This window comes from Bombus vosnesenskii, unplaced genomic scaffold (genome assembly GCF_011952255.1).
Source record: "Bombus vosnesenskii isolate JDL3184/JDL3185 unplaced genomic scaffold, Bvos_JDL3184-5_v1.1 scf7180000013262, whole genome shotgun sequence".
Lineage (NCBI taxonomy): Eukaryota > Metazoa > Arthropoda > Insecta > Hymenoptera > Apidae > Bombus > Bombus vosnesenskii.
The window spans coordinates 4,405,367-4,417,010 of record NW_022882922.1 but is presented as its reverse complement, the minus strand read 5'-3'; the positions used below and the strand labels follow the sequence as shown (position 1 = coordinate 4,417,010).

At 27.2% G+C, this 11,644-nt stretch overlaps 3 protein-coding genes and 1 long non-coding RNA gene across 5 annotated transcripts; 1 reads left to right on the top strand and 3 right to left on the bottom strand.

The window, feature by feature from the left end:
* Window positions 1-23: 23 nt before the first annotated feature.
* LOC117230145 (ATP synthase membrane subunit DAPIT, mitochondrial) lies at window positions 24-563 on the bottom strand. Its single transcript, XM_033487272.1, has 2 exons — window positions 328-563; window positions 24-212 (listed from the first exon to the last, which is right to left on the bottom strand). The coding sequence occupies exons 1-2, from the start codon at window positions 409-411 to the stop codon at window positions 126-128; spliced, it is 171 nt and encodes a 56-aa protein (XP_033343163.1). The 5' UTR covers window positions 412-563; the 3' UTR covers window positions 24-125.
* Window positions 423-8,347, bottom strand: LOC117243642. The gene is made up of 6 exons (XM_033511294.1): window positions 8,257-8,347; window positions 2,318-2,563; window positions 1,763-2,191; window positions 1,496-1,691; window positions 1,247-1,421; window positions 423-1,160 (listed from the first exon to the last, which is right to left on the bottom strand). Exons 2-6 carry the CDS (start codon window positions 2,451-2,453, stop codon window positions 1,107-1,109), a joined length of 990 nt encoding a protein of 329 aa, XP_033367185.1. The 5' UTR covers window positions 2,454-2,563; window positions 8,257-8,347; the 3' UTR covers window positions 423-1,106.
* LOC117230150 lies at window positions 1,500-1,929 on the top strand. Its single transcript, XR_004492716.1, has 2 exons — window positions 1,500-1,609; window positions 1,690-1,929. It is a non-coding gene; the product is annotated as an uncharacterized LOC117230150 (long non-coding RNA).
* On the bottom strand, window positions 4,048-11,049 carry LOC117243602 (MATH and LRR domain-containing protein PFE0570w-like). Of its 2 annotated transcripts, XM_033511252.1 has the most exons (8): window positions 10,730-11,048; window positions 9,326-10,540; window positions 9,034-9,236; window positions 8,808-8,946; window positions 8,461-8,682; window positions 7,950-8,358; window positions 5,806-7,577; window positions 4,048-4,845 (listed from the first exon to the last, which is right to left on the bottom strand). In XM_033511252.1, the coding sequence occupies exons 2-8, from the start codon at window positions 10,535-10,537 to the stop codon at window positions 4,264-4,266; spliced, it is 4,539 nt and encodes a 1,512-aa protein (XP_033367143.1). In that variant the 5' UTR covers window positions 10,538-10,540; window positions 10,730-11,048; the 3' UTR covers window positions 4,048-4,263. The 2 variants fall into 2 exon arrangements, with proteins under 2 accessions (XP_033367143.1, XP_033367136.1); XM_033511245.1 differs by having other exon boundaries at window positions 4,048-7,577; window positions 10,730-11,049.
* Window positions 11,050-11,644: the final 595 nt, after the last annotated feature.

Sequence of the window (11,644 nt, the reverse complement as noted above, 5' to 3'; positions counted from 1 at the left end):
GATATATTAATAAAAATAAATGATGAGGTTTTAATAATTAATAATTCTTTATTCCTAATGAGAATAAAGTAACGCAGAAATTAATATTACATAATGTATCTACTGTATTTAATCTTGTTATTGATTCATTTTTCGTCTGTCTTTTTACTTTTTGGTTTTAAATAGAAGTATAGGCCTAGAGCAATCATTCCACCGATTGATGACAAAGCCACCTGTAAAAAGAAAAATAGTGTCACTACATATTAAATTGTGATACAACTTTTAAGATATTAACTAGAAAATTCTATATCGTCAATAGAACAAATAGCAGATTTTGAGGTTACTTACATTTGCTCGACCACGTTCGGTGACACTATTAAAATATTTCGATAAGCCAGTAAGCCCGTGTTCTGCGTCGTTCGAGCTTGCCATTATGTTTCAGTAAAAAAAAAAAATCTACGTGTTTACTTAATACACAATTCAAATTGAAATGTTAATTATCACTTTGATACAGTTCGAATTAGACTGTAATACTTCTTTCCTGCCTCCTTAGCAAAGTTTAAATGAACACCACTAGAGGGTGTTCAATGCACGTGACATCTAATGATATATGTAAAAGACTCACATACCGTGTACATGATTCTTTTATATACATGTATGTATATTTATTTACATATTTCAAAAGTTTATTTTCATATGTTTCATAACTATGTATATTTTTAAACTTAAACTATTTGACCTTTGTATTAAAGTAATATCGTAATTAAATCTGATGTTTATTAAGTGCTTAAAAAAGATAGAATATCTAAAGAAAAAGAAAATATGTATATATATATATTTAAATCCTATAATCAAAATAAAAAATCAAGTTAATAACTGAAAGTAAAATAAACAAGAAAAAGAAATTAATAGTAGAATATAACAAAATATCCTTCTTGAATTTATCAGTCCAACTTAATCTTCACGCATAATTACTAATAATACAAAATGAAAACTATTGTCTTTCTTTCGTTATATTACATTATTTATGCACGAATAACCAATATTGTAAAGATTATATTAATGTAATATGATATACCGCTATAGTTATATTGATAAAATATACATACTTAGTTAACATTACTTAACTATTGTCTATTTTCGATATAATATTTAAATTCTTCATAAGCATTGATAATTAACTAAAACAAAGTAAAACCTAGTGTTATATGCAATGTACGAATACAAAATATTACATGTTTTAATGCAGTATGATCATAATATTTACCCAAATCTTATGTTTAGTTGAACCATTTACAATTTGTTCATGTACAAAGATATTATTGATATCTTTATATGATATAATTTCCAATTTGTATAATACCTTTAAGAGTGATTTCAATGGTATTAAGCATAATTTATCACTACCATTTATTATATCATATGTTGCTTTCGACAATATACTAAAAAAGATATTCTCTCTTTGCATTTAATGAATAACAGATATTATCTTTAATAAAATATTTATGATAATTACCTGCCACTTTTTATAAATTCTATTGAATTCTTAGTTCTATCAATTTCTTTAAACTGGACATATATATTGAATGCATATAATAATTTTGCCATATCTATAGTGGTCTCTGATTCAGTAAGTACTTGAATGAATTCATCTGCTAACAACCATCCTTCTTCTTGATAATAAAATATATGTATTATTTGTTTGGGTAGTTCTACAAAAATTATTGTGAGATTATTTTCATCAGTATGGAATTTCCATATTTATAACTATTATAAAACATACCAACTACTCGAAAGAACATTCTACAATTTGCAGACAGACATTTTGGAACGTATATGACTTTTCCAACAGTAAACTCAGTTTTCTTTAAATATGAGTTCTTTGCTCCTGCATTATATGCATCAACTTCAAAATCTGATGTATCATCTGGAATAAAATTTTGTATTCTATTTCCTTGTTGATCTTTATTACATATTACTTCTTCTTCGTTATTTTCAGAAACCCAACAAATTTTACTGTAATTATTTGATTCAGTAGTATCTTTCAGCGGTTTGCTCCATACGTCTACCGAACTTATTACTGATTTCTGAGCATTGTGTGCTTCATTAAGTTCCATTATTGGAGATGAGTTGTATAATGTATGAGAAGTAAGTGAACAACGTGTTAAATGTTTTTCATCGATATTTGTATTATTTGCTAAGTGAAAATATTCTGAAATATTAACAGGTAATAAACTAGAAGATCTAGAACTATTGAAATCATAATTTGGAGGAAATATAACATTTTCGTTAATACTTCTACAATTCAAATTTTCTTCTGATATAACAAAACCATTACTTTGTACACACGACAGTTGATTAAAATTGGAGATACCATTTGCCTGGACTGGCTCCTGTTTGTATATTTCCTTAACAAACTGTAAATCGTCATCAATAAAAGATTTCTTGGATGACGAAAAACATTGATTCTCCATTTCTTTCTGGTGAGCACTACGTTCTGTAGATTGACCACTGATAATGCTTTTGGATGTTGTGTTAATATTATCATCCACATTCCAGTTATGATTAAAAGGTTTTACATTTTCTGTAAATAAATTATTTTTAACATTGTTTGTGTTTTCCAGAAAGTCAGAAACATAATATTGATGATTAAATAATCTATTCTTAAGATCGTCCAAATTTCGATTTGTATTGGAGTTATCATTCTCAAAAGTTATCAAATCATGATTTTTATTTAAAATATATAATAAATCATTAGAATGAGAACATTTTTCCTCTTCTGAATCAAGTATTTGTAATTTACCTGCTAAACTAAGTCTGAAAGGATTTGTTTCTTTGAAAGATGTTCCATTATGCATAGAATGTTCTATAGGTGTTGAAAGATTAGTACTTGTAAAACATTTGTTACTAAATTTTCCAAATCCTGGAGAAACACATGATGTTACTGACATCTGTTGATTTAGCAAAGATTGATTTATTGCATTAGTATCATTACTTCCAGATATTAAAGAATTATAATTCATTGTATTCAAATTTCTATCTTCATCCTGAATGTAATTATTTTGAGAAGAGTCAATATGAGTATGAATTCTATCATAAAAATTACTAGTTAATGGCTGCTTATTTATAGCAGCAGGTGCAACATATTCCACGGGGCAGTCAACATTTTCGTTTATAGCAGTTTTTTTTTCGGTATGAACATTTCCATTTGAAGAAATATTTTCATATGCACTTTCAGTGTTTACATGTAAGGGATTTACAAATATTGGCATTTGTTTATTAATATTCAAAAGTACGCTTTTTATCATATTTAGTGTACTTTTATCGTATGTTGAACTGTTATTCTTTAGAGAGCTTTTTATTACTTCATAAAGAAGTAAACGAAGTGTTGCGTTTATTTGCGTTAAGTGTTGTATTTGCATTTGCAAATTTTCATTCCATAATTCCATAAACTTTTGTGAGCTTCTGTCATTATTAACTTGACCATAAGGAGTTTCAGCTTGTAAAAATGGATTAGTATTGCTTTTATTAAAAGTTGAATTGCTTTGAAAAATTTGATCTTGAATGTTTTTTTCCGCTAGCAATATCTCTTGTTCATCAAATAGTGTACATTCTGATGAAGGCTTAATGAACATATCATTTAAGACACTTTGTGGCGATACCAAGGGCACATCAGTAGCATTTTCAGATAATTTTTCATTATTGCCATTATATATGTCAGTCTCCTTTTCATAACATTGTTCAGGCATAAATATTAAATTCTCTTCCACATAAAGCAACAGATTACTCATATCAACACTATTTTCCTAATTAAAAAAGAATAAAAGATATATCAAATAATATTATATCCTACGTATTTAACTAGTAATATGTGCATACTCTTTAAATTGATTAGTTTGGGAAAAATTATCACTTTATGAGATTGTTATGTATTATATAAGAATATTATAAAACTATTGGTATATAGTAAAATGTAGACGGTTGATTTTTTGTCTAAAAGTTTTTATTACATAAGTAACAAATAAACACATGATACAAGACTTGTAATAACATAAAGGTCGTATTTTTCCCAAAAAACAGAAAAGCCAATTTGTTTTGATTAACATGTAAAAATACACTGTAATTAAGCAATTACAGTAAACAAATATATAGCAGTATTATATAATAAAAACAATATATTGATTATACATGATATCTAAGAGAAAAGAACAAAGTTAAAAATGAGCATGAATTGTGAAAATCAGAAATTTTTAATTCTTTTGGGCATGAAGTTAAGTACTTGTGTTATTTATATGAACGATCTTTTTGCAATAACTTCGCTTTATTTAACATTTCTATTAATGTTCTCGCTTTGCCTTGTGATTTATAATTTAGATTAGATATACATTCATTACGTCCCTCTGAATTGTTTTCAGAATGTATTACGGGTATATGACTTTCAACTTTGATACTTTTATTTGTCAAGTCTTCCATTTTATCCTCCTGATTACTGATTCTATCTGAATACATAACTTCATAAGTATCACCTTCTATATTTGTATAAGTTTTTATACAATTCCCATCCTCAATTGAATTTGAATCTTTTATTTCTGCTGTACTTAAACGTGACTCAAATTCATTGTCACTGAATTTATTTTGAGTACTCCCATCAATCACACTTTTCAGAAGATTAGAAAGGTCAGCATATGGTATATGTACATCCCATTGTTCTTCTTCTTCATCACATTCTATATCAACATCATTAAAAACCGGTATGTCGGACTTTTCAATTACTGTGTTAGATTTTATTAATTCTTCGACTGATACCACTTCTGTTTGTCTAGTTTCTTCGCTCAATAATGATTTTCCCATTGATCTTACTGATTCCTTTACTTCTACATTCAACGATGATTCTTCTGAACAATTAATATTTTTTATTAAATCTGATTTTTCTGTTGTTGTTGATTGCTGTGATGATGTTGGTACCAGGGCCAGATTTTCTAGGTTATCTGCAAATGTGGATATTTCTTCTTTCTCATATACTTCCGAATTGTTGATCGTAGGTTTAAAGAATTCCTGTGAGTTTGAATTTATTGCTTCTGTTTTAACAGAACATTCAACATCAATCTCTGACGGAGATTCATTTAATGTACTTTCATGAATGTTTGTATTGCTTTCATATTTTTTACATTCAATGTCAATTTCTGACCATGATCCATTTGATGTACATTCATGAATGTTTGTATCATTTGCATACTTTTTACATTTATTATTTAACATTTCTACTAATGTTCTCGGTTTACCTTGTGATTTATAATTTAGATCAGACATATATTTATTATTTCTCTCTGAATTTTTTTCAGAATGTATTACGGGTATATGACTTTCAAATTTGATACTTTTATTTGTCAAGTCTTCCATTTTATCCTCCTGATTACTGATTCTATCTGAATATATAACTTCATGAGTATCACTTTCTGTATTTTCATAAGTTTCTATACAATTTCCATCCTCAATTGAATTTGAATCGTTTATTTCTGCTGTACTTAAATGTGAGTCAAATTCATTATCACAGAATTTAATTTGAGCGCTCTCATTAAACGTAGTTTTAGGAAGATTAGAAAGCTCAGCATGTGATATATATGCATCCAATTGTTGTTCTCCTTTGTTAGATTCTGTATTAACATCATTAAAAACTGGTATGTTAGACGTTTCAATTACTGTGTTAGATTGTATTAATTCTTCGACTGATACCACTCCTGTTTGTCTAGTTTCCTCACTCAATAATGATTTTTTCATTGATCCTTCTGATTTTTTTATTTCTATATTCATTGATTCTACTGATTCTTTTACTTCTACATTCAATGATGATTCTTCTGAACAATTAATATTTTCTATCAAATCTGATTTTTCTGTTGTTGTTGATTGCTGTGATGATGTTGATACCAGGGTCAGATCTTCTAGGTTATTTGCAGATTTGGTTATTTCTTCTTTCTCATATATTTCCGAATTGTTGATCGTAGGTTTAAAGAATTCCTGTGTGTTTGAATTTATTGCTTCTGTTTTAACAGAACATTCAACATCAATCTCTCGCCAAGATTCATTTGATGTACTTTCATGAATGTTCGTATTGCTTTCATACTTTTTACATTTATTATTATTATTATTATTATTATTACCATCAATATTACAATGAAATGATGTAGATTCTGTTAATGTGCTTAAATCGTCCGAATCTAAACTTGAATTGTCATTTGATATATCTTTTATTGATGATAATTTCTCCAATAATTTTTGCTTGGAAGTAATGGTTTTCGTACAAATGTAATCATTTTGTTCATAATTTTCTAAAGCAATTAAACTAGTATCGTTTTCAATACTAGTGTTGTTAGTTTTCTGTGATGAACTTATAGGTTGCGTATCTTTTACATTTCTAGATGCATCATATAATTTTTCGTCTGTCAACATCCCTAATATTTTTTGTGATATAGCAATTATTACATTATCTTTTATGCGCTTTTTACGTCTTTCAATATTTTCTAAAATTAATGGAGATACATTTGACATTTTAGTAATATTTCCAGTTGATGACCAGTGTATATCTTTATCATGCAAAGCAGAATAAGAGCTATTATATACTACATTCAAGAAACAATTCTCAGCTAATGGAACATTACTTTGTTTCCTAATAGATGTTTCACGAGATATTTCCGATTCACTTTTTTGTGTTATATAGTTCTTTTCTTGCAATGCATTTTTCAAAATAATAGACCAATTTATGTTCTTTGTTATACATACTTCATGTGCATCAGTAAAATTTTTCGCTTCACTAATATATACTTCGTCTTCTGATTCTTGAATATCAAAATGATTAGCATATTGTTTAGGAATATCGTTACACTCTTTTAAAATATTACATTCATTATCTAAAGTTTTACTATTTTTTCTGTCATTAGCAAAAAGATCAATAGACAAAGTATCAGATATAGTGTTATTATGTTCCATATTATTATGACATGATATGACAGACTTTTCGTACGATTTTTGTTCAATGGATTGATTTAATACAGAACTTGAATCTAAACATTTTTTATTTGCTATAGTCTCACAAATTTGATTATTACTATTATCATTATTATCATTATTAATTTTGGTAGAATCAATAGATTTTAATTTAAGATGTAATAACATTTTGTATAAAGATTCTGTTTTTCTTGGATGTTTCTTTTCAGGATTTGTGACAGAACTATATTGTTCAGGAATATTGGTATGCTCTTTCAAAATATTACATTCATTATCTAAAGTTTTACTATTTTTTTTGTCATTAGCAGAAAGATCAATAGACGAAGTATCAGATGTAGTGTTATTATGTTCCATATTATTATGACATGATATGACAGACTTTTCGTACGATTTTTGTTCAATGGGTTGATTTAATACAGAACTTGAATCTAAACATTTTTTATTTGCTATAGTCTCACAAATTTGATTATTATTATTATCATTATTATCATTATTAATTCTGGTAGAATCAATAGATTTTAATTTAAGATTTAATAACATTTTGTATAAAGATTCCGTTTTTCTTGGATGTTTCTTTTCAGGATTTGTGACAGAACCATATTGTTCAGGAATATTGGTACGCTCTTTCAAAATATTACATTCATTATCTAAAGTTTTACTATTTTTTCTGTTATTAGCAGAAAGATCAATAGACGAAGTATCAGATGCAGTGTTATTATGTTCTATATTATTATGACATGATGTGACAGACTTTTCGTACGATTTTTGTTCAATGGGTTGATTTAATACAGAACTTGAATCTAAACATTTTTTATTTGCTATGGTCTCACAAATTTGATTATTACTACTAACACTATTATCATTATTAATTTTGGTAGAATCAATAGATTTTAATTTAAGATGTAATAACATTTTGCATAAGGATCCTGTTTTTTTTTGATGTTTCTTTTCGGGATTTGTGACAGAACCATGCATTTTTTCAATTAAAAAATCATTTTTAGAGGAATTAGTCGATTCAAAATATTCTGATCTTTTGCTCTTTCCTCGATGTGAAATCAATTTATTATTGGGATCTTCTTTATTACTATTTACTTCATTAAAATTACTACTGTGTGATAAGCCTATGTCAGAATCTGGATTATGTACTATTTTATTTTCAGAATTTTTGGACAATTTTTCCTTTACTTTATGAATGTCGTTAAATTTTTGTCGTTTAGAACGCTCTTGACACTCTAAGTAATAACAAACTGGAAAATTCCGTTTTTTAATACAAACCATTTTTCCATATTCTGCTAGCTTTTGCTCCACTAACCAATCACTAATGTGCACATCTTCATCTTCTAATGTGTCAGTCAAATTTACCATCATTGAATTATCCTGTAATAAGAAGTCCCATGATATTCATAATTATTTTAAAACAAATTTAATTAAAATATAGATCACAAAAAATAGATACTTGAATTTTTTAAATATTTTTACCTCCTTATTAATTGTTGCAATTGTTGCAACTAAAGGTATATCAGATGTTCTTAGTGCAAAATGATGAGTAGCACTACGGGACCATTTAGATCCTGTACATGGCCTAGTATTAATTAAACCACATGGTATTGCCTGTGCTGGCAGGATGGAAAACCTTTTATGTAAGTAATATACTGCATCGGGAGAATATGTTTTCAGTGTTCCATAGTCATAAAACATTACCTGTAATAAATTAGTATAAATAATAGTTATTACATTAAATACAAATAATATGTCAATATATCATAGGAATAATAGAGAAACAACAGTAGGTATATGTTTAAACTGAACATACTACTTATACTTACAGTCACTTGAAAATCTGGTTTCACAGCCTTAATTATACCCCTATGCCATATTCCATTGTATACACATGCACAATTCAAACCTTTTTCTAGTACAAGTAGTGGAATTGCATATTGTTCATATTGCACTGTATAAAACTTACTGTAGAACACGATTATTAATATAAATATTATGAATTATAATTGTCTAACTATAGTTATAATAATTGTTTAATGTAATTATACATACTGTAAATCATCCATGAACATTTTAAATGTCTTTTGTTTTTTACGAAGTTGTATCCAAAAGAATGAAGGTGTGAAGACTTCTACAACAATAACTTCTATAAAAGGTTCTTCATTCTGTTCTAAATCTGCAACGTTTATGCAACCTACATAGTCTCCAATACTCATTACATTATCTGGTATTAACTTCTTACATGTATCGAGCGACTAAGAATAAAATGTTACGAAATTAATGTTATTTAATTTTTGTAAATAGTTAATAAAATTCTTAAATCATTGAAACAAAGAATCTTTACCACTGATGCTGGAACTGCTTCTTCATTACTTGATTCATAGATATCATACAACTGTGCAACATTATTAGCTTCATGTTTCTTTGTTAGTTTATTTGAAGGTATTTCCCTCTTTGCATAATAAAGCATGAAATCTCCTGTGTCACCAGGTTGAATGCAATGAAAGATTTCAGGTAACTGTGATGCAAATTCTCTAACGCTATTAAAACCAAGTTCCGCATAATTCAAAGAAACTTTATATTCTTCTAAATATTTTTCTGGTAGATCAGCACACCAAATCCCGTCAGAGTGGTTTTGAATAAGCTTTTCCAAACGAAATTTAATTCTTTCATTTATAAGTATTTCAATATCTTTCTTATCTAAAACGTTTTCTTTAGCTTTCATTATATCATCATCAAATTTCGTTTTAATATCATTACTATGTTGCGTTTCTTGGTATTTAGTTTCCTTTATGAAACTAGATGTAGATGTGGTCTTTGTATCTGACTTTGTGTAATCAGGTTTAGATGTACGATTGAGATGTGTAACCTCAGGGACATCTTCACAATCTAACATATCATCTGAATCTTCATTTCCAGCAGCAGTGATAATTGGCAATTTGGATTTAGAGTGGGACATATCATTGCGGCCTTTTAAATTATTAAAATTCTTAACTTTAGATCGGTTTGGATAAACCTTATTATTTGTTTGAAAAATTCTATGTGATAATTCTTGTAACTGTTCTTCCATTTCTTTCATAGTAATTTTCACAAAAGGCATGCGTGAATGAATTTCTTGAAGTATATAATCCTTATTTAAGCCATTAGGTTTATCTTTAACTAAACTGACTACCTTGCTTAATATCTCAGCTGGTATACGAATTTTATTAGGAGCAGTTGTAGGAAAATAGTGATTTGGTTTATGTGTTTTTCTTCCAACTGAAGGTTTCTGACTTTTTTGGCCGGCTATTAATTTACTAACGTGTTTGGATTTCTCTGATGCAATACCACGTATAATAATTGTGCTATCTCTATGTTCTATTTGTACTGTTTTTGACATACTATGTAGAAAACTTAATAAAGAGTTGTATCCTAAATCTTTCCATGGTATATATTCACCCTCTAACTCATAATAATCATTATTTAGCTGCTTTAAAGTACATCCTCCTTTACGTGTAATTAATAATGCTAATATTGTAGTTTGAGCGTTTTCACGCTTTTGTAAACTCACTTGCATTTTTTTATCAAATATTAATCTATAAATATTATTCTCTACAAATAAATTAAATAATTAATTGGAATATATAATAATTTTAATTTTTTAATGCAAACCGAAGAATTGTAAGCAAACTGGACAGTAAATGATTTCTTTTAGTTATAATACCTGCTTAATATAATAATTGTTTTAGACTTAAATATTTATAACGTACCAAGTTCCTTTACTATGATCTCGAAGTATAAATTTGAGTTATACCGTAAAAAATTTTAAATTCACTTGACCTATCGGTAATTGGTATAATCTTAAACGTGAGCAACGAACAAATAACCTATCTATAACACATGTATATAATTAGGAGGTGTAGTAGAAAAATTTAAAACTTTATGCTTTCTTTATTTGCCGCGCGAACTATCGACCTATCTGCTACTCCTAGAGATACGGTATCATAATCGAAATTTTAAATTAATTATTAGCTTAAATAATAATAATTTTAATTCCAAATTTACAACCTAATATATATCTTTAATTTTTAAATTAATAGAAATATGTCATGAAATTATATATTATAAGTATTCTGATATCATATATGTATATATGATCTATATTATTTGGAAACTGGCTTGCAAGATCAAATCCGAGTTATATTATTAAATATCATAAATATATATATCATTCAAATAAGATAATTTTAAATTACCAAAATAATACGATACAACAAGGTATACATAAATAATATGTAAATTATTTTACACAAATTTACATGAAAAGCACATACTGCTTTTTTATTGCTATTCAAAGTTTACGTCGGTACGTAAATATTTACATAAGTCATGTAAGGATAACCATAATGATAATATAGTTATGAAACGTTCCATTAACAATATAGAAAGTAATTTCATTAGGGATCAATTAATACTTGACAAAGCTTATAATCGAAAACCGCAAACAACAACCTCGCGCATAAAGTCCCGAACCATAACATAATTCACTAAATTTTCTTATAAAAGATATTCATAAAATGTTGAATCAGACAAATAATATGTAATACACGTTTACACATGTATATATAGATTTAATAAATTAATTCGTAAATTGATATTTGAAACCTAGATAAATTATTTATGA

What these genes read in the sequence shown, in the direction of transcription:
- LOC117230145 (XM_033487272.1), bottom strand. Translation starts at nt 411, where the DNA reads ATGGCAAGCTCGAACGACGCAGAACACGGGCTTACTGGCTTATCGAAA. An exon ending in CCGAACGTGGTCGAGCAAAT is followed by an intron (nt 213 to 327) that starts GTAAGTAACCTC and finishes TTCTTTTTACAG; the next exon opens with GTGGCTTTGTCATCAATCGG.
- LOC117243642 (XM_033511294.1), bottom strand. Translation starts at nt 2,453, where the DNA reads ATGGAGAATCAATGTTTTTCGTCATCCAAGAAATCTTTTATTGATGAC. An exon ending in AATGTTCTTTCGAGTAGTTG is followed by an intron (nt 1,692 to 1,762) that starts GTATGTTTTATA and finishes TAATTTTTGTAG; the next exon opens with AACTACCCAAACAAATAATA. An exon ending in CAACTAAACATAAGATTTGG is followed by an intron (nt 1,161 to 1,246) that starts GTAAATATTATG and finishes ACTTTGTTTTAG; the next exon opens with TTAATTATCAATGCTTATGA.
- LOC117243602 (XM_033511245.1), bottom strand. Translation starts at nt 10,537, where the DNA reads ATGCAAGTGAGTTTACAAAAGCGTGAAAACGCTCAAACTACAATATTA. An exon ending in ATGTTCATGGATGATTTACA is followed by an intron (nt 8,947 to 9,033) that starts GTATGTATAATT and finishes CGTGTTCTACAG; the next exon opens with TAAGTTTTATACAGTGCAAT. An exon ending in AACCAGATTTTCAAGTGACT is followed by an intron (nt 8,683 to 8,807) that starts GTAAGTATAAGT and finishes AATTTATTACAG; the next exon opens with GTAATGTTTTATGACTATGG.